We start from the raw sequence: 21448 nt of genomic DNA on the forward strand, positions 1-21448 counted from the left end.
ATTTATGCTGGCATACAAGCCACGTAATGAAATTCTGACCAACAAAACTCTAAAAATCAATTTGAGGACCGATGTTAAGATTTAGGGCTAAATACATGTAGTTAAAACTCATAATTTCTTAGCACCCCTTAGCAGTATTCACTGCCAGCAAACTTTCGACATATCTGGCTGATAAGAGAGCTGGCAGAGACCCCAAAGGAACAGAAGTTAGTCATACAAAGTAAGGCCTATGCGAATTTTCTGCTACTGGTTTTAGACAACTTGCCTCAGAAGCGTATGCACTGAAATGGCTTGATTTTTAGACGCAGCCACACAATTATTCACAGCACTCACAATGATAGGCTGCAGACCCTTGTCTGAACCCTCAGGCAGCTGTGTGTTCACCTGGGTGGTCATGCTCTAGCATGTACCATGAGTCGTCAAGAGTGCTGCTCAGAGTTGGCTGATCAAGAGATACGCATTGCAAAGGAACAGGATTTGAGACAGCCCAGGGTTTCCTCTTTGAGTAGGTTTAAAATATTTTTTTTTTTCTCACAACTTCCTTCCTGTTCTAACTGCCAGTGCTCAGAAGTCAGGCTTGAGAGGCAGAGGCACCCAGGACGGAGACGTGGACCACTGACAGTAAGTTGAGATCCCTTAAGGGTGGGGAAGGCTGCAGGTGAGCACAGACAAATGCAAGAAGTTTCTAAACCTGGCTACCGCCCTGTACAGTTTATTTATTTTAAGAGGGGTTGTTCCTCTTTTAACAAACCGTGATAAGAAAGTTATTAAGGAGGCTGCAGAGAAGGGGAAATCCGGGCAGGGAATGGCAACAGTGACTCAGGGGAGGCTGGTCTATGAGGGAGGGCGTGCACGCCCGCCCAGGAGACCCATCCTTCATGTCCTGGAGAAGGATTCCAAGGGCACCCGCCGGCAGTGCCTGGCTGGGTTCCTACAAGGTCGAAGCCGGCATCTGGCCAAGCTCAGAAGCAAAAAGACTGTAGAACCAAGCTGATACGAACCAAGCTGGTACATGGTGAGTTGGTTGGTGCTGGGGTGGAGATGTGTGGTTTCCTGTTTTTAAGCAGACTTAAAGAGATGGGTTGAAAAGAAAAAAAAAATCAATTTGAAATTGTCAAACATGAAACTGTTCTCCACGGGAGGAATTTTCTGGGCACATAAAGGAAATATATAATGAAAGCCTCCCCTGGGGTCCAATGAGATTTAACAATCCAGGGGGGAACATAGCAGAACGCATGGTTATTGATTCATCAGTCTACTGAGATGGCATTTCTACCACTAGCAAAAGCCAGTGAGATGGGCAGAAAGACAACTGCTGCTGTTGCCAAGACCAGCTCTTTACATCTGAGAGGGCTAAAAGGAAACCCAGAAGACACCCAACAATTTATTGAGAAATGCATGCTTGGTTGCTCAATCATATCTGACTCTTTGAGATCCCATGGACTGTAGCCTGACAGGCTTCTCTGTCCAGGGGTTTTCCAGGCAAGAATACTGGAATGGGTTGCCATTTCTTCCTCCAGGGGATCTTCCCTACCCAGATTGAACCCTGCGTCTCCTGTCTCCTTCACTGCATGTGGATTCTTTACCTGCTGAGCCATCAGGGAAGCCCCTAATTCAGAGATGCATTCTAGAAAAATTCAAATAGGCTCAGCTAGGACACCTTGTCAGTGGGCCTTCCAAATGTTGGGGTATGGTTTTGGCAGTCATGAGAAATGCTTTAGGTGTGACTTGGAATACTTTCTTCTCTCTTAAAGGATGTTCCAGGTAGCACATGTTACAAACATGGTCTGTACTTCAACTCTGGTTTTTTGTTTAGTTGCTAAGTCATATCAGGCTCTTTTTGTGACCCCAGAGCACACCGGGCTCCTCTGTCCCTGGCATTTCTCAGGCAAGCATAATGGAGTGGGTTAAACTCTGGACCTAGGGTAATTTGTGGTTTAAGTCTGATAAACTCTGAGCTGTTCTGTTCAAGCTGTTCTGTTCAAGGGGAAGGCAGATGCCCTTACTTGGAGGTCCTATGGTTGCATCTTCATGGAGAGACCAAGAAACACTGGATTCAGAGTTAGCATATTGGATGCTCAAGCAAGGGAAGTCAAGAGGTCTGTGCTGGCCCCCAGGAAGTTGTCATAGGCAGTTGCCATTTATCTTCGCCATTGCTTGATTTCATTACATTTACAAGAAAAGGCCCCTCCCAGATCTAGATATGAGACAAGCACAGTAAGATCGTTTTATTCTTTCCTGATGTGTGTGCAATCCTGAAAGAAAAGTTCACTCATCACCCATACTACACAGATACAGCCCACGAAGGATGACCAGGTTATAGCTGAACAAAAGCCGACAACCTCCAGGCACTGGACTATGGTTCTCTCTCATTTGGGAGAGCATGAGCTTGTCCCTCAGGCAGTATGCTCTGAGCAATGAGCAGGTTCTGTTTTCAGTGGAAGCTCAGAATAGCTAAGTCAGTCTGATGGGAACATGAGGGCCTTGGCCAATTCATGGGAGCACCATAGATTTCAACTTCAGCCGGCCTATAGAGAGACACCCTGAGGAGTGGGGGTGGGGGGCAGTAAAAATTAAGAAGATAAAGAGAACCAGCTTATGTGGAGGGCATTCTGTGTGTCAGATCTGGGGTGAGAAACATATAAAACTGAATCCTGTGAGGACACTGAGAGGACAAGAAGGCTCAGAAGTATGCAATGACTGAAGTCACACACTGATGCAAAAAACAATCAGTAGCTATGCTGCCTCAGAAGGACATTTTAGGAAATGCCTCATGGCAGAAATGTTCTTTAAGCCCCCATTCTGAGCATCCTTGTTCTGGGTCAGTATTATTGTCACCCCAGATCTTGTGTTAGAGTCCATATTGGCACCCCCCCTCCACAGATGGGTTTTGTGTTCTTTTTGAAACTTCAATATTTATCCACTTAATAAAAAATTACTGAATCCCTCCCTACTGGTTTCCACATTCTGGTTCCCACAACCAGATCTGGTAAAAATTCACTTGGGTTTTCTTAGATGAGCTAATATTCACCATGTGTGCTTATAAAAATTGTCTTTGGAAAATTGTCAGTTGCTCAGTTGTGTCTGACTCCTTGTGACCCCATGGACTGTAGCCTGCTAGGCTCCTCTGTCTGTGGGATTCTCCAGGCAAGACTACTGGAGTGGGTTGCCCTTACCTTCTCCAGGCGATCTTCCTAACCCAGGGATGGAATCCTGGTCTCCTGTATTGCAGGTGGATTCTTTACCGTCTGAGCCATAATTTTTCCTGTTTAATTTAAAACCTCTGTGAGTGGACTGAGTAATTGCAGTGTAGTCTTTCGCCCAATAATGGCTCCCTTTATGCAATTTTCTTTGCAGATTATTTAAAATGAGTATTCATGAAAGCACCTAGCACTGTGACTGTACATAGTAGACACTCAGGAAAGCTGAATGCATCCACTGAGTTCTCTCTCCTTTTGCATATGAATCTAGATGTCCGTGGGGCATTGGTTCTAGGACCACCCCCATCCTCCTTGATACCAAAATCCATGGATGCTGCAAGTCCCGTGCTCTTGGTATCAAGAGAGGACCAACCGTACTATGAATGCCCAGGAAGGAATAACGTATTATATCTTGGGAAATAATTACTTCAAGGGAAACACTAAAGAATTCTGCTCCTAAGAATCTGTACCCCGCCTCTGGCTTGATCTTAATGTTTAATGCATGTAAGAGGACACTGTCCTCTCAGGCACTGGCTTGGGAAGCTTGGTTGCTGTCTTCTGGCTCTGCAGTTGCAGAAGCTCGTGGTGGGTTGGAGGTAGTATAGAGCAGCTCCTAATTGGATGCATCAATTCCTCCGAGTCATTAGGGAATAGTGACACACCAGAAAGGAATTTAGAACCGAGACAGTGTGCTGTGTCCCGAGGGATAAAGTTAGATTCCCCAATGAAGCCAAATCACCAGGCAGCAGAGCAGACCCAAATCCTCCTTGATTGGCTCCAAATTGACTGTGCTCCTTCAGAGACGGTCCAGCTCACCATGATCTGCTGTAGACTGACGACCTCCAGTTTGGGGAAAGTGGGCATATCCTAGACATCAGGAAGTGAAGATGACCGGGTGACATAGAATGCTGATGCTCACATAGGTACTTCTCTGCTGGAAACCCCCTGCTTCTGGCACTTCCCCATTTCTTTCTATCCCTCCATCAACTCTACCTCTTCTGTCTAATCCTCCTGGCCGGTGCATCAGGTTATGTGATTACGCAACTCCGGGGCTTGAGTTAAGTCTCCACTGTGCTTTCCTCCAGAGCCAAAGGAAAATCTCTCTATTTGCTGTGCCTGCGTCTCCTATCATTTCCCATCAGTCCCGGAATGACCTCTGGCTTCACTTAGGAAACGGAGCAATAAATAGAATCTAAAATTAAATTGCTCTTTAAAGAACTAGAATAGTGGCGACTGCATTTTATAGGCTGATTCAGTTCCTAAACAATCCTGGCAGTTCCCAGAACGTCTTGTCTCTTCCATGCTCCTCAAAGAAACTAAATCTATTTTTAAGAAGGAAGGAGAGGACTTTGTCAACATGGCAGAGCCCAAAGAAAGCCTTGGTGTCTGGCAGTTAGGTACCTCGCTGAAGCTGAAACCAGCAAACATGGAGTATCATGAAGAAGGGAGGAGAAGAAGGGAACAGAGGGTCACTGAACATCTACTCTTGGCCAGAATAGTCCTAGAACTTTCCACGTCTTCTCTAACTCTTCAACTCCATCAGAAAAGTTTATGATTCCCACTTTGCTGGTAGGAAAACTCAGGCTCAGTGAGGCTAATAACACCCTTACATCCTGGAACGTCAATCATGGACACACATTTTGAATCTCTAGTCTATCTGACTCAGTGCTCAAGTCCCAAGAAACACAACAAAGGGTCATTGTTTTATGAATTAACCAGGTGGTTTGTTTCATCTAAATCCAAGAGTTTTACCTCGTCTTTGCCTTCCACTTATTCGGAACTGCATTATGAACCAGAAGAGTGTGCTGCCTCCTGAGGCTGGTAAATTCTTAGCTGTATGTTACTTCCGGTGTCTTGGAAATTTCCCTGAAATTTTAAGCAAAAACTCTGATTTGTGCTGTTTTACCCATGCCATGAATACCCACCCTAATTTAATTTGGCATTTTAATTGAGCCTGAGAGGATTAAGTTCCTGCCTCAGCCCATCTAACGCTTGACCCTGTTTCACTGAGCAGTAAACATGGGTGTGTGAGGGTTTGCTGTGAAAATTCACCTGTATAGGCATCTGTGAAGCAGGAAATAATGATAACTAGAGAGGTGAGCACATGAAAACATAAAAGAAACGCATATGTGCTTTGGGGCATTATTAAATATGTAATTGATAATTCCCCATTTCACTTTAGGGCTTCCCTGGTAGCTTGGAGGTTAAAGCATCTGCCCGCAATGCGGGAGACCTGGGTTCGATCCCTGGGTCAGGAAGATCCCCTGGAGAAGGAAATGGCAACCTACTCCAGTATTCTTGCCTGGAGAATCCCATGGATGGAGGAGCATGGTGGGCTACAGTCCACGGGGCCGCAAAGAGTTGGACATGACTGAGCGCTTTCACATTCATTTCACTTTTACTGTGTAAAAACCTGTAGTCAAACACAGCATGAAAACAAGTGACACAGCCCTGCTGTTTGTGGAACAGGGTGCAAGCCCCAGAGGGAGGTGAGCACAGCCCAATTTAGAATGTTCATTGCTGATGATCTGGGTTCTCCCCAGCCTCACATCCACTTCCTCTTTCCCTTTCTTGGTTTACAGCCTTGTTTAAATTAAGTCGTGCAGTCATGTCCAATTGTTTGCGACCCCATGGACTGTAACTTATCAGGCTCCTCTGTCCATGGGATTTTCCAGGCAATGGTACTGGAGTGGATTGCCATTTCCTTCTCCAGCGGATCTTCCTGACCCAGGGATCAAACCCAGGTCTCCCGCATTGTAGACAGACGCTTTACCGTCTGAGCCACCAGGGAAGTCCTAAGGACAGCATTAGAGTCATTGAATTATGAAGGAGCCTCCGAGATCTTTCAATGCAACCGTCTCACTTTGCAGAGGCCAAAACTGGACCAGAGGTTTAGCAGCTTGTGCAAGGGGACATGGGGTAGAGTTGCACCGAAATTCTCTTTAATGACACTTCCCTGACTTGCTAAAGCCGCCCTGCAGAGTTTTGCAAAGCAGCACTTACCTCTGCCTGTGCAGCATCCCCCATGGAGATTCTCAAGATAACCAATGAGCTCTCTAATTTCATTATTACTTCTTAATAAAGACAGCTGGAGTGGCAGAGCTTAGAGCCTCCTGTCAGAAACCCTCCGGGCTCATATTCATGCTGTCACTTACACAGCGTGCTTTCTCGGGCAAGTTATTTACTTCAAGTTTAGTTTCCTAATCTGTAGAAGGCAATGATGATAACAGCCATCCTTAAGGCTCTGGTGAGGACCAAGTGAGATAATCCTCGGGACAGGGTTTAGCACTATGTGTGATAGCTGTTAGAATTATTGTTATCAATAACAAAACCAGATGTTCTTCACAGACTTACAGAATGAAATTATGGTTTGGGGGGTGGGGGGTAGTGGGGGGCAGGAATAACTAGGGAGTTTGGGATGGGCATGTACACACTGCTATTCCTAAAATGGATAACCAACAAGCACCTACTGTACAGCACAGGGAACTCTTCTCAATGTTGTGTAGCAGCCTAGATGGGAGAGGAGTTTGGGGTGGAATGGATACATGTATATGTATGACTGAGTCCCTTCACTGTTCACCTGAAACTATCATAACATTGTTAATTGGCTATACTCCAACACACACAAAAAAGCTGTTCTTTAGATGATGCAATTGGAGAGCAACCTGGCATTTCCCTAAAATTCCTACAAAATGGAAGGGTAAAAAGAGAAAAATGAGGGAGTTCCCCAGTGGTCCAGTGGCTAGGACTCTGTGGTTTCACTGCCATGGCCAGGGTTCAATTCCTGGTCAGGAAACCAAGATCCTGCAAGGCACATAGTGCAGCCAAAAAACAAACAAACAAACAACAAGAAAAACAAACAAAACACACACACACACAACACAAACAAAAAAGTTTTAAACTATTTTTAGAAGGAGAAAAATGATACTTGTAGTTAACTATACATACACAGTTAGCTTGGGAAACTGGTGTCAAGATATATTAACCAGTTGGGGCTTCAGGAGAATCTGAAATTCCCTGGAAATGAATTGTAAAATTGCAAATGCAGACTCTTTGGGGAATTCACATAAATAAAAAATATGAAACAATGAAACAGAGGCAGATAGCCTTTTATACAGGTGAAATAAGGTAATTGAAGGACAACTGAGCTGACACCTGACTACAGGTAGCAACTTTAGAAAAGGAAGCACCTAGAGACGGTCTCCCCTAACCCGTCACCTCCCAAGATGAGGAAAGGAAGATCACAGTGGTTGGAACATTTGCTCACAGGGTCATAGCTAGTTAGTGACAAAGCCAGAATGAAAACTCATGCGTGATGAGGCCTAGTTCATTGAGGGGATAATTATCCAAAATCAAGTAGATTGACCCAGAACTCTTCCCAAACCACAGCTCTTCTACTGGACTATGGTTATGTTCCCTGAGATCCAGACGTTACTTGGTATCTCCTCCTGCCTCTGCAGGTCCAGGGTTTCAGGTTCACAGCCATGATCCTTGGCTTGAGGCTGAGTTGTGTCGTTAGTCTGGCCAGGCTTCAGAGAGAAGCAAAAAGTGAAAAAGAAAGTGAAGTCACTTAGTCGTATCCAACTCTTTGCAACCCAATAGACTATAGCCTACCATGCTCCTCCGTCCATGGGATTTTCCAGGCAAGAGTACTGGAGTGGGGTGCCATTTCCTTCTCCAGAGGGTTTCCCAATCCAGGGATCAAACCTGGGTCTCCCACATTGTAGGCAGATGCTTTACCATCTGAGCCACCAGGGAAGTCCATGTTTAACACTCAGTGCTTTGCTTCACTGCTTCCAAGCTATAGTTTCAAGTCATGTTCTTAGTCATGAACTCCAGTAGAGTCTATGAAGGACTTCAGGGCTCCGTGAATCCCTGTGCTGCTTGCACGATTTCATGGGCTTTTGGTTTTCTCCTTTTATAAAGACCATGACTCTTACTAGATTTTTAAAGAGACTTGCAATCTCCAGAAAGATTAAGAACCACCAATCAAACCAGCTGGGCATTTTTGGTACGGCTAGATTGCTCATCTCCCAACTTTTTCCACTTTGGAGAATAACTTAAACATCAGTATGTGCTAAAGAACAGTGTCTTGTAAATGCTAGATGCTCATCAAATATTTGTGACCTTCATTTTGCTTTCAGAAGGGCTTTCCCTGAGAAGTGCTTTCCCGTCCTTTCCTTATCATTTTATGACATTTTCACCTTTTTTCCTTTTTTCTAATCAGCTCTTCAGAGTGAACTGATTTGGAGTCATCTGACTTCATATCTCTTTTTCTTATGCTATATAATTAGACCAAATTATTTTCATGTGGTCCCAAATTTCCTCCTCTTGACTGCCACAATTTCATATCGTAATCCCACATTATTCTCTGCTCTTCAATTCTCTAGTTAGTTAGTTAGTTAGTTAAGTTGCTTGGTCAGTCATGTTTGACTCTGCAACCCCATGGACTGTAGCCCACCAGGCTCCTCCATCCATGGGATTCTCCAGGCAAGAATACTGGAGTGGGTTGCCATTTCTCTGCTTCACATTAAATAAATGTGTGGCTCATTTTCACTGAGCAATTATTATATCTGTTTAGATATAATAAAAATTTAGAAGTGACATGTCTCACCAATTAAAAAATCAGGATCTAGATGACAGATAAATTATGTTGCCAAGTATGACACTATTAAAAGTTAGAAAGTACTGTCCTAGACCAGATCTTTCTCTCTGTGTGTGTCTGTTTCCTTCTCCTTTCAAAATTGAGGTTTGAGGGTGCAGAATTACAATTTTCTGTGTGTGTGTTCAGTCACTCAGTCATGTCCAACTCTTTACGACCCCATGGACTATATCCTGCCCGACTCCTCTGTCCATGGAATTTTCCTAGGCAAGAATACTAGAGTGGGTTGTCATTTCCCTACAGATTATTAAAATCACCTTGAGCTAATTAGTGTCTGGATGTGATGTCATCCTCTCATAGTCAAACTCCAAGCACACGACTTGTGAGAACCAAGTAATACATTCCAGAAAGGCCTCTCTGCAGTGCTGAGATGTCCTCACATGGTGATAGCTTTGCTGATGCTCTGTCGGCAGTTTTTTTATGTGACCTCTACCCTGGGTATTTGGTCAGGGTTCTGGGTGTCACCAGAGGAGAACCTGTCTCATCTAATTAGTCTCATCTGCATTGTTCTTTATCTGTGGCTTAATGGTTGTCCTTAAACTACCCACAGCCGACAACCTCCACCCACTGCATCCTTCATCGTCTTTCCAGCCAGTTCATTCACTTTCCCTGAGTGTTGTTTGGAGTAGGACTTGAATTAGTCACTCTGTTTATTGTGCTGTTCTCTAGAGGCTCAGCTCTGAGTGGTGCTGGTTCTTCCGCAGAAGCAAGAGTTGCCATAGCAACAGGCCTACAGGCTTCCTTCCTGCACAGGAAGTGGGCCCAGCCTATGCAATACTGTTTGAAGAGTTGATCAAGGCTCCTAGTGTTCAGCTCGTTATTTTTCTGGAAGAGGATAAATGAGCCAAGAGATATCATTTCTTTTCCTTTCCTTTTTTTTCCTCTGTTAAAATTGCATTTGTTTGACTTCCAAATTATTTTTCTTCCCATTGCCAATAATAGCAACATTAAAAGTTGAAACCACAGCTGATTTTGGCCACAGATAGCTTCACTCTGAGAGGAACCTTATAGGACTTGGCAGGGTCGCATAAGATGAGATGTGATAGGTATTGTCTTAGAGTTCTACCGCTCCGGAATAGTAAAGACTTTACCCAAGGTAGGGAAGAGAGTTACCCTGGGAGCAGAATGAAAGGAAACCAGGAAATTATCTCCTTGTCTAAATATCTCCCTTTTTTCCCCAAATAGCTCCATTTCTGCGAATCCCAGGCCTGAAATTCTTCCTAGAGATTCCTTCCTCTTTATTAGGACAGGGCATCTCATTGAGATACATGAACTTGGGCAGTTCTCTTAAGCTCTGGGTTTTGAGTTTCTCAGTAATAAAACAAGGGGAGGGTATGGCTACCCACTCCAGTATTATGGCCTGAAGAATTCCATGGACAGAGGAGCCTGGTGGGCTACAGTCCACGGGGTCACAAAGAGTTGGGACACGACTGAGTGACTAGCAAGTTTTTTGACTATATCACCTCCACAGTTCATTTCAACTCTGAAAAGCTCGGACTATACATGCTTTAAGAAAAATAATTTTTAAATTTACAATCAGTCATTAACACTTAAGTGTAAATAATTGTATTAGATCTTCTCTTGATGTTTTAACACAAAACGAGTAAATGTAGACGATGTAGGAAGAAAACAGGGTATGCCCAGGTGAGGTCTTAGAGCATAAGGTCACAGGAGATCTGGAGAAGAGAAGGAGGTGCTAAAGGAGAAGTGGAGATGGATAGAAGGGTACTAAAGAGACAGTTGCAATTTGTCTAGAAGAAGTTGGAGTCCTTTATTATTTTGTGTTATTTCAAAAGAACAGAAGCTCATTAGATATAGAGCCTATTAACCCAATCAATGAGCACTTATAAAATGACAAGTATTCAAGTGTTTCAGGAGATTCAAGAGACTTTTTGGTGGTCCAGTGTCTAAGACTCTGTGCTCCCAGTGCAGGGGCCCTGGGTTTGATCCATGGTCAGGGAACTAGATCCCATATGATGCAATGAAGACCCAGGGCAGCCAAATAAATTTTTAAAGTGAGAGAGAAACCAAACCCACTAGCTGGCCTCAGGGAATTATTAGCAATGTTGGGAGCAGGGGGAGGACACTCAGGCAGATATCACAGGAGCCTCAAACTTCTCATGAGTTGCCTTTGAGCTCTTATAGGAGTTCAGGGAAAGATGCAATGAATGGGGAAAAACTAACTTGCTTTACCAAGTACTTGACACCATTATAACTGGGATTGCATTGATACATGCTGAGCACTTTGACACCTGCAAGACTGGCTGGGTTTGTAGGACTATGATCATTTCTATAACTCTCTGAACTGGGGCTGTTCGCTCATTGTTCAGGACAGCCTGTGCTATGCTGCTTCACTTGTTTTATACAATTCACAAGTGAGTTACTTACTGTCAGTTTCATTGAGTGAATAGGAGGGATTCATCACAGTATGAAAACATTCAAACATGTCACAGGAAAACCTGGAATGTGTTATAGTCTTATTTTGTGAAATAGAATGAGGCTGAATCAGAGGGAAGTCTCCTGGAAAATCATTGACAATTACAGAAGTTTATTAGGGCAAAAATAGCACTGAGAGTGGGCTTCCCTGGTGATTCAGTGGTAAAGAATCCATCTACCAGTGCAGGAGATGTGGGTTCAATCCCTGGGCCGGGAAGATCCCCTGGAGAAGGAAATGGCAACCCACTCCAATATTCTTGTCTGAGCAATCCCATGGACAGAGGAGCCTGGCAGGCTATAGTCCATGGCATCACAAAGAGTTGGACAGGACTTAGTGACTAAACAATGACAAGACTAAGAGCAGCCCCTCAAGCACAGCTCATATCCATGGACTTTTGGCCAACAGATCATCACTGTCTCTCTTTCTGTCTCCCTCTAGATCAAAATGACTGAAAAGGCCCCAGAACCACACGTGGAAGAGGATGACGATGAGCTGGATGGCAAGCTCAACTACAAACCCCCCCCACAAAAGTCCCTGAAGGAGCTTCAGGAGATGGACAAAGATGATGAAAGTCTAATTAAGTACAAGAAAACGCTCCTGGGGGATGGTCCTGTGGTAGCAGGTATGTGTATGTTAGGAGACAGAGTGGGGCAGGTCAAGGGGCATAGAAAAGGCAAACATTTGAGCTACTCAGGAGCAGGTACAAAGGAGAGGGTACCAAGTGCTTCTAAGCTTAAGGGAGTGAGCTGCAGTCTCCATGTGCCAGACCAAGTTATGGATGGATAATTAAGTTTTCTTTGGAGATAAGGTGTACGTTGCCTTGAAATAGACAAAAATAACACATAGGAAGGATTTACAAGGAGTTTCAGACTATTACTCAGAATTGGATTCTCTCCATGGTCTTTCATATTCTCTCTTCTCTTTCTCCTTCTCTCCTTCTCCTTACCTAACATCCATCATTTCCAATACACAACGGAAGAGTCAGACATGGCCCAAAGATATGGATGCACCCTGACCAACTGCAGAGTACCTTACCCATAGCCACTCAGGAAATGTTTGCTATTGATGAATAAGGTGGGCCTACAAGTACCTGAAGCAGAAATAACATCACAGGAAGATCCAAGGCCACTAAGACCAAGCCTGGTGAATCTGCCACTTCCATCCTTATGTCTCCTCTAGAGACAGAGATCCATTTTTCTTTTTCATCTTCTCTCTTTCCTACTTGAAATGTACACACACACACACTGTATGCATATACCTCTTCTCTGTGCTCACAGTGCCTTTTAATTTCTGCAGACCCAACAGCCCCCAATGTCACTGTCACCCGCCTGACCCTCGTTTGTGAAAGTGCCCCAGGACCAATCACCATGGACCTCACTGGTAAGTGGTCATAGCTCTTCTGTTTGATGGGGCCTCATGTCATCATGAGGACAAGAGCATGGTTTCTGTCCCTTGTCCCAGCCAAAAAAAAAAAAACCTAGTAAGGTAAACAGCTTCCCAAGTGACACAATGGTCAAGAATCCACCTGCCAATGCAGGAGACACAGGAGACTTGGGTTTGATCTTTGGGTTGGGAAGATCCTCTGGAGAAGGAAATGGCAACCCACTCCAGCATTCTTGCCTGGGAAATCCCATGGACAGGGGAGCCTGGTGAGCTACAGCTTATGGGATCACAGAGTCAGACACAACTGTACATGCAGGCACGCAGTAAGGTGATTGCTAGTAAGGTATGCTGGGACCAGATCACAAATCACTGTTTTCACAGTAGTTACCATGCTTAATAAGAAGCCCCAACCTCCATTTCTATTTAATTGAAAGGGGTCAAGCATAAGTACTAGATATGTCTACCTGTATTATATTTCTTTTAGATTTTTATCTCTCCATGGCATAGGAGAATTATTAATTGTGGAAAAAGACTGCTAATGAAAATATTAAGAAGCAAGTTGTAGGCTTCTGAAATGGTAATATTTTACCATTTCAGGGTTGGGAAGATCCCCTAGAGAAGGAAACGGTAACCCACTCTAGTATTCTTGCCTGGGAAATCTCATGGATGGAGGAGCCTGGCAGGCCACAGTCCATGGAATCACAGAGTCAGACATACCTGAGTGCACACACGCACACACAAACACACACACACACACTATAAAGATCAGAGAAAATATTGATCCTGCGTCAGCTACAGAACTTACCTGAAGGCAAGAAGAAATCCAAGACCTCCTGTTTAATGCTAGGAATTCCATTGTGAAATATGCAGGATTTTTTTTAGCTTAAAACTGATTCTTTGAAAGAAGCAACTTCCCTCACGAAAGATGTACAACTTCACATGTTATTTTCTTTCACTTTATTGCTGCCAAGGTCAAGTCCTTTCCTGAGACTTAGGTCTGGAGGAGATGATGAGCGACTGGAAAGGTGGCTGATTTGGGGGAAAGTAAGCCACTGGGAGAAATAAGGAAAGGGCCACGAAGCCAGGGGTTGGAGACATCAAAGGCAGGTCTTTCGTGAAAAAAAAAAAAAAATATATATATATATATATATATATATATATAATTACCAGATTCATATAATAGACTCATGAGACAGAATAGAGCATGCCTCTGGAACAGTAAGCTTAGGAGCAAGGTAGTTCCTCTCTCATAAGACAACCAGTCTTTACCTTATATGGGCTTTTTGTCATAGGGAGGAAATTGGAGGCTAAAAAGACACTTCCTGTTCAACCGAAATCATTAGAGTAGAGTCTCACATTCAACTACCCCCACGTTCTAGCATCTCTCAGAAAGAAATTCTCTCTCTCTCTCACCAGGCCTCAGACCTCTTCCTGTGAGAAATTGTGTAAAGTTAACAGGTATAACCGTCATTTCGCAAGATAAGGTCTGAAGTCGTACTAAGGAAACCTGCTCTGTTCAGAAAGGCTCGATGATCGATCCTGCAGGGAAGGCTTAGTCCCTGTCCCTTTTTCCCAGCAACAACAAAAGCTTGGTTTTCTATCACCAAAAAAAAAGCTACTGAAGTGAATCCTAGATGTATACAGAGGAGGCTGGTGCCAGCTATATGCATGAAGCATCTGCATAAAACTGTGCAAAACACACACACACACACACACAGTCACCTCAAATGTCAAATTATACAGGATCATAATGGGAAAGGAACAAAGACCACCCCTAACCAAGTTACAGGAATTAGGGGGCAGATCCCAGCTTTATGGAGCCTGAAGCCTTTAGAACTTCAGTGATATGTTATCTTTTCCTTAAGAAAAAAAAAAAGTATGAAATTGAAAATGCAAAAGCAGAATTAAGTGCATAAATCTATGTTTTAATTTTATATTTTTTTAGAATGATAAAAAGGAACTAAACAAGCACATTTTCTAAAGCTTAGAAAACATCCAGACTGGCGATTCCTTTCCTACATGATATTATACATGTACACCCGTGGCGGATTCATGTTGATGTATGGCAAAACCAATACAGTATTGTAAAGTAAAATAAAGTAAAATTTAAAAAGAAAAGAAAACACCACACACTTAACAAATCTACAAAAACAAATAGTTGGCATTCTTACATAATATTTTTCTCCTATATATTTGAAGACTGGGGGCAAAGTCTTTAAGGATAAAATCTTGCGTATTCTTAAGGCTGCAGTCAAACTTGGAGGGAAAGCTCTATCATGTTTCTTTCACATTGGCTATAAGATTTTAGGCGTTTCAAATGTGTGCTTGTGCAGCGACTAATCTCAACATTCTTTGACCTGAGACCATAGGGACCGTGTTGCTCTGAGGAGTCCAGAAATGGCTCAGGAGCTTCGACTTCATTCATCTCCTGTGAATGTCCTTCCAGTGAAAATTAACTCTTTTAAAATTCACTTCTACAGGGGATCTGGAAGCCCTTAAAAAAGAAACCTTTGTCCTAAAGGAAGGTGTTGAATATAGAGTCAAAATTAACTTCAAAGTAAGTATCTGGCCCTGTATGTTTGTGTAAAGTTTAAAAATTCTTTCTGTAATCAGAAGGAAAAAAATCAAATTTCTTGCATTATCACATTGGCATACTTTTTGTTAATTTCTATTTCTCCCTAAATCTGGCTCTCGGTTTTAGTTCCCAAAGCTTCTTCCTCATGGGATGGAAGACAATCAGGAAGGGTGGACAGGCAGAGGCAGGGAATAACAAGGAATATTCACACCTTTCTTTTGTCCATCTCAACCATGTTTATGTTAAATGGACGATCTGTGGAGCAGTAGAAAAACAGGAGTCTTTCTTTTTTGAAGTCCTTATTACTACTCCACCACCATTTCTGTCTTTTTTTGGTCTTTTACCCACCAGACCACATCTTCTACTATGCCCAGGAGACCAGCTTAAAGGCTTCTAGAAGGATGTGGGTTTTTTCCCTGTATCTATGAGTCACACGCAGAAGTTAGAAGAATTAGAAAGTTCGGGCTTCATTTTATCACACTCTCTTCAATGAAGCTGTTTTCCTTCTGTCTGCTTTTGATAGCTTTATGCTACATGTTTTGCTGAGTGCCTGTTCCAAACCTAAGCAAGAAGTATTCATGGCTATACTACCTCATTGCCAACAAAACAAAATGTATCGCTGAGAGATTGCTCTGATTGTTCTGTCCAAAATAAAAACGGAGCCCTGGTTATTGTCAAGGAGAAACAATACTCTTTCATTCTTACATGGGTAAACAATTAATGAAGCCATCCAGCTACTGGTGCCATGCCCACTTTAATTTGCTTGTATAAGTATGACCATGGTATAAAATTAACAGATTGGTTCAGCCCTAGGTAGAATGAATCATGGAAAAATAAAGCACTCAAGCTGTCTATATTTTCATTCCGCTTTAGTAAATTTTCTCTGAAAGGCTTGGGAAAGTGGCAAGATTCCAGACAACATTTGAGAATGACAGCCATCCAAACTACATGCCAGAGGCAAATGGATTTCACCCATTATTTTCATCCAAGGAGGCTGTTTTCCTGTGACTCATCTCATCTCTAGACTCCAATCACAGTTATGTTACAAGCAAAATCATCTTCTAGGTCCAACTTTCCATTACGACTTTTCCCCCTGTTTATTTTTCATATGTTCGGTGGATCATTTCTGAGGTTAGGATTTTCAGATATTTACATAATAATTAGTTTCCATTAATGCCTTTGCAACCTAAAAACAAGAAAGGCCTTATGGCCAGTCTTCAGGGAGAAGGAGCTCAAGACCCTTTTCTGGGCCACGGAGGAAGGAGAAATGTAATGTAGAATACTGAGATAGTGTTCTAATTAACCATCCCCTCCCCCACACCAAAAATCATAGTATTCAACAATTGGAACCAGCTTCGGTAACACTGAGTCTTGTGACTTCCTCTCTTTAATCTCTGCCTCATCGCCAGGCTAAATGATGGTAGTAACTTATTCTGAACTAAATCTTCAGTCCTTTCATCCTTAGAGAAGCCTCAGCTAGGTCAGATCCGCATGAAATACGAGGAAAAATTGAAGACCCTCTTTAATCTGAATCACTTGGCTCCTTCCCACCTACAGGTGAACAAGGATATTGTGTCAGGACTGAAGTATGTTCAACACACCTACCGGACGGGGGTGAAAGGTAAAGTATGCCCACTTGCCACTGTCCCAAACTCTGCTTCTCAGGGACACATAAACTTCAGGAAAGACCTACCCAAATGGGAGGTGCTAGTAGCGTGTGATAGGCAGGTGGCAGGGGGTAGGGGTGGGCTGCGTGCTCAATTTCCTAGCCAAAGAATAGGGGGGAAAAAAATAGACCAACCTAGATAGCATATTGAAAGAGTTTTCTAGAATTGAGAAAAGCGGCTCAGATAGTAAAGTGTCTGCCTACAACGCAGGAGACCAGGGTTCGATCCCTGTGTAGGGGAGATCCTCTGGAGAAGGCAATGGCAACCCACTCCAGTACTCTTGCCTGGAAAATCCCATGGACGGAGGAGCCTGGTAGGCTACAATCCATGGGGTTGCAAAGAGTCAGACAGGACTGAGCGACTCATTTTCACTTTGTAACTAAAACAAATAATATCACATTACTTAATCTACAGTTTCCTTGACAAGCTGCACCTAAACAGTACATGTTCAGTTGTGTTCTGTTAATAAGAGCAGAGAAAAATGAAAGATGGAAGGCTGATGAAAGCACTTCCAACGTTTCGTTAACCTAACGGTGTGAAACAGCGTCGCCTAGAGGTGTGAAGCAGTAATGCATAGGTCAGTTCAACCAAATCCATCAATGAAGGCTAAGGAAGACAATGATCAATTAGCATGGAGTAAAGATCCAGACTGCAGCCATGAAATTAAAAGACACTTACTCCTTGGAAGGAAAGTTATGACCAACCTAGATAGCATATTGAAAAACAGAGACATTACTTTGCCAACAAAGGTCCGTCTAGTCAAGGCTATGGTTTTTCCAGTGGTCATGTATGGATGTGAGAGTTGGACTGTGAAGAAAGCTGAGCGCCGAAGAATTGATGCTTTGAACTGTGGTGTTGGAGAAGACTCTTGAGAGTCCCTTGGACTGCAAGGAGATCCAACCAGTCCATTCTGAAGGAGATCAGCCCTGGGTGTTCTTTGGAAGGAATGATGTTAAAGCTGAAACTCCAGTATTTTGGCCACCTTTTGGGAAGAGTTGACTCATTGGAAAAGACTCTGATGCTGGGAGGGATTGGGGACAAGAGGAGAAGGGGACGACAGAGGATGAGATGGCTGGATGACATCACTAACTCGATGGACGTGAGTCTGAGTGAACTCTGGAAGCTGGTGATGGACAGGGAGGCCTGGCGTGCTGCGATTCATGGGGTCAAAAAGAGTCAGACGCGACTGAGCGACTGAACTGAACTGAACTGAAAGACCCACTTAGTGACTCAAATCCCACAGAAGATTGTTAACCTGAAAGATCGTCCTTGCTCTTCCAATACCTAGTCTCACGAAAAAATAGCTGTTTCCCATTTTCCTTTGGGTGTGAAGACTCTGATGTGTCACTTGGGCAAAAGCTGGTCAAGAATGTCTGCAGCTATTCCTCCAAACTTATTCAAAATAACAGCCAATTTAAACATCAGCTGCCTGCCTGCCCACCTACCTTTACTTAAACTTTCTAGTCCTCATTATTCTTAATATATATCCCAGTTGCTCACCTTTTAATAACTCTGGTTGGCTATTTTTACCATCTGTTTCAGTTCACCACTACTTTTTTTAAAAACCAAATTATTGGTTTTCCCATTTCATCTAATTATTCCATCCATGATTTCTGTTTATTCTGATCAGAATGAACATCTACCATCAGAATGATTCATTCTAACCAGCTGTTACCTTATCTCTTGCAACTATCCACAGAATGATAGTTTGTAGATGGAAGATCCTCAAGGTGTATTATATTGAAAAGAAACAGAATCCCCGAAACGTAGATAGCAGCAGAGCTGAGATCAGAACTCTGGTCTCAATTAGTTTCAGGTTTTTTTTTTTTTAATTGAGATATAATAGGCATATAACATAGTGTTAGTTTTAGGTATACAACATAATGACCTGTACCTGTACACACTGTAAAATACTTACCGTACTTAGTCTAATTAACCCCCATCACCACACACAGTTTCAATTTTTTTTTTCTTGTGACAAGAACTTTTAAGATCAACTCTCTCGGCAACTTTCAAATACACAATATAGTATTGTGAACTATGGTCACCACACTGTACTTTAGGGCCTCCCTGGCTCAGTGGGGAATCTGCCTGCAATACAGGACACCCAAGTTTGATTCCTGGGTTGAGACGATCCCCTGGACTTAACTTCTCTTGTAACTGGAAGTGTGTACCTTTGAAGTACCTGGAACTGTTTTTTGTTTGTTTGCTTGCTTTGTTTCTATGACATAATCTGCTACATCTTCATAGAGTCTCAATCCCCATTGATTTAGGGCACTAATTCCTCAGCTTTCCTGAATCTCAGAGTCAGCTGTGATGTGTTTTAAGGACACTGATTCTTGGGACTCACAATAGCACTAACCATAGATTGAGAGTGGGTCAAAGTATACTACATTATGAAGAGATTCCAATTTAAAAAAATGTTTTTTAAGGAAAAAAAAAAAAAGTTGCTCCCGGTAAATCTGACATTTAGCCAGGCTTGGAAAGTATTGCTCTTGGCTTTGATCACAGTGAGCTCTGCTCCAAATTGTCACATGCAGTGTTTCCATCTAACAGGCTCTCACCCTAATGAACTTTTCTTTCTTCCCAGTGGATAAAGCAACATTCATGGTGGGCAGCTACGGGCCTCGGCCAGAGGAATATGAGTTTCTGACTCCAATTGAGGAGGCCCCCAAGGGCATGCTGGCCCGAGGCACTTACCACAACAAGTCTTTCTTCACCGACGACGACAAGCATGACCACCTCACCTGGGAGTGGAACCTGTCCATTAAGAAGGACTGGACAGAATGAGTGCCTCGGCCCTTCGCTCTGCCTCTCTCTGCCACCCAGAAGAGCCCTTGGTCCCTCCTCCCTGATCACAGCTGGGCCCCTTCCCCAGCACCCCCCACCCTCTTAGCACTGCATCCTCTCCCACAAGGTGTCTCCCAGTGATAGCCGAACAAGATGCTTAAAGCTGGGCTTTCATCCTGCCCTCCTTCTCAACATGGCCAGACCTCCCAAGCTCTCTGTCCCATAGATGATCATTTAATGGTCCCTCTTTTATTCCCATTTGAGCAACTGGAGATCAGAAAGCGGGCAAACTAGCACAGCCCTTCTGCCTCAGGTCCTTGCGCCTCCCTCCACGCCTGGATTCTCCTGTGGTTACTGCTGGTTCAGTGAAGGTCCCTCATCATGTTCCCTGCCAACTGGGCTTTTTCTTTTCTGGGAGACACTGTAAACAGCACAAGAGAACAGGAATAAAGCAGTTATAAGAGCTGACTGAGACTCTCCTTTCCCTGCATTCTCCCTTTAAGCAAATACGGTAACTGGATGGTTCCCATTCAAGCGTTTCCTCAGAAGAGGTGGGCAGAGCTCAGTACAGGAGGTTTTACATTATTGGGAGCAGTTTCACCCCCTGTTTCAGTGCATATGCTAGAAAAATCTCAATTTATTTATTTATGTTTTAATAAGCATGGTCTTCTTTTTTGTTTGTTTGTTTTAATTTGCTTTGCTGTGGCTTCCCTGGTGGCTCAGATGTTACCATCTTTACAGAAACTGCCTGCAATGCAGGAGAACCGGGTTTGATCCCTGGGTCAGGAAGATCCCCTGGAGAAGGGGATGGCAACCCACTCCAGTATTCTTCGCTGGAGAACTCCATGGACAGAGGAGCCTGGCAGACTACAGTCCAGGGGATCTCGAAGAGTCGGACACGACTCACTTGCTGTGGTGGATATTAGTTGCAGCATGCAGGATCTAGTTCCCCAACCAGAGATCGAACAAGGGTCAAATAGAAGCAAGGAGGCTTTTTTAAAATTAATTTATTTTCTCTTTGGCCCTGCTGGGTCTTACTGCACACAGGCTGTCTCCAGTTGTGGTGAACAGGGGCTACTCTTCATTATGGTGCTCGGGCTCTTCATTGGAGTTGCTTCTCTTGTTTCAGAGCACAGGCTCTAAAGTACAGACTCAGTGTTCCAGCTCCTGGGCTCTAGTGCACAGAGTCAGTAGCTGTGGCTCATGAGCTCAGTTGCTCCAAGGCATATGGGATCTTTCTGGAGCAGAGATGGAATCTGTGTTCCCTTCATCTTCAGGCAGATTCCCATCCACTGCACCACCAGGGAAGTTCCTCAGTGTATTTTATTATCATATAGTGCATGCCTTGTCCAACTCTTTGCTAACCCATGGGTAGAAGTTTCTGCTAAGCTTGAGACTTGCATATCCTTTCCCTACAAGAATCCCTTGGATTTATACAGGCACTTGGGCCACATCAGGCATTTTTTCTCTCCTGCTTAAGATCTTCAGTGGCTTCCCATCACCTGCAAAATATAGCTGAAGCTCCTATGCTTAGTATACAAGGTCCCCTGGGATCTGGCCTCAGAATGCCTTTCTGCCCAGATTTATTATTCCATTTTCTGGTAATGCTCAATTGCTAATAATTAGTAACTTGCACATCACATTTGCATCTCAGTGCTTTGGCTCTTTACATGAAACTCCCTTTCCACCTTCATTGCCTGAAAAAGTTTTATTTACCCAGGACTCTGCTTAGGC

General features: G+C 43.5%; 1 protein-coding gene across 2 annotated transcripts; it reads left to right on the forward strand.

Moving 5' to 3' along the window:
• On the forward strand, window positions 446-20182 carry ARHGDIB (Rho GDP dissociation inhibitor beta). 2 transcript variants are annotated; one of them, XM_018048439.1, is made up of 6 exons: window positions 446-621; window positions 11738-11921; window positions 12596-12679; window positions 15163-15239; window positions 16815-16878; window positions 19515-20182. In XM_018048439.1, the coding sequence occupies exons 2-6, from the start codon at window positions 11744-11746 to the stop codon at window positions 19712-19714; spliced, it is 603 nt and encodes a 200-aa protein (XP_017903928.1). In that variant the 5' UTR covers window positions 446-621; window positions 11738-11743; the 3' UTR covers window positions 19715-20182. The 2 variants fall into 2 exon arrangements, with proteins under 2 accessions (XP_017903928.1, XP_017903927.1); XM_018048438.1 differs by lacking the exon at window positions 446-621 and adding an exon at window positions 872-1015.

Source organism: Capra hircus, chromosome 5 (genome assembly GCF_001704415.2).
Source record: "Capra hircus breed San Clemente chromosome 5, ASM170441v1, whole genome shotgun sequence".
In the NCBI taxonomy this organism is placed as follows: Eukaryota; Metazoa; Chordata; class Mammalia; order Artiodactyla; family Bovidae; genus Capra; species Capra hircus.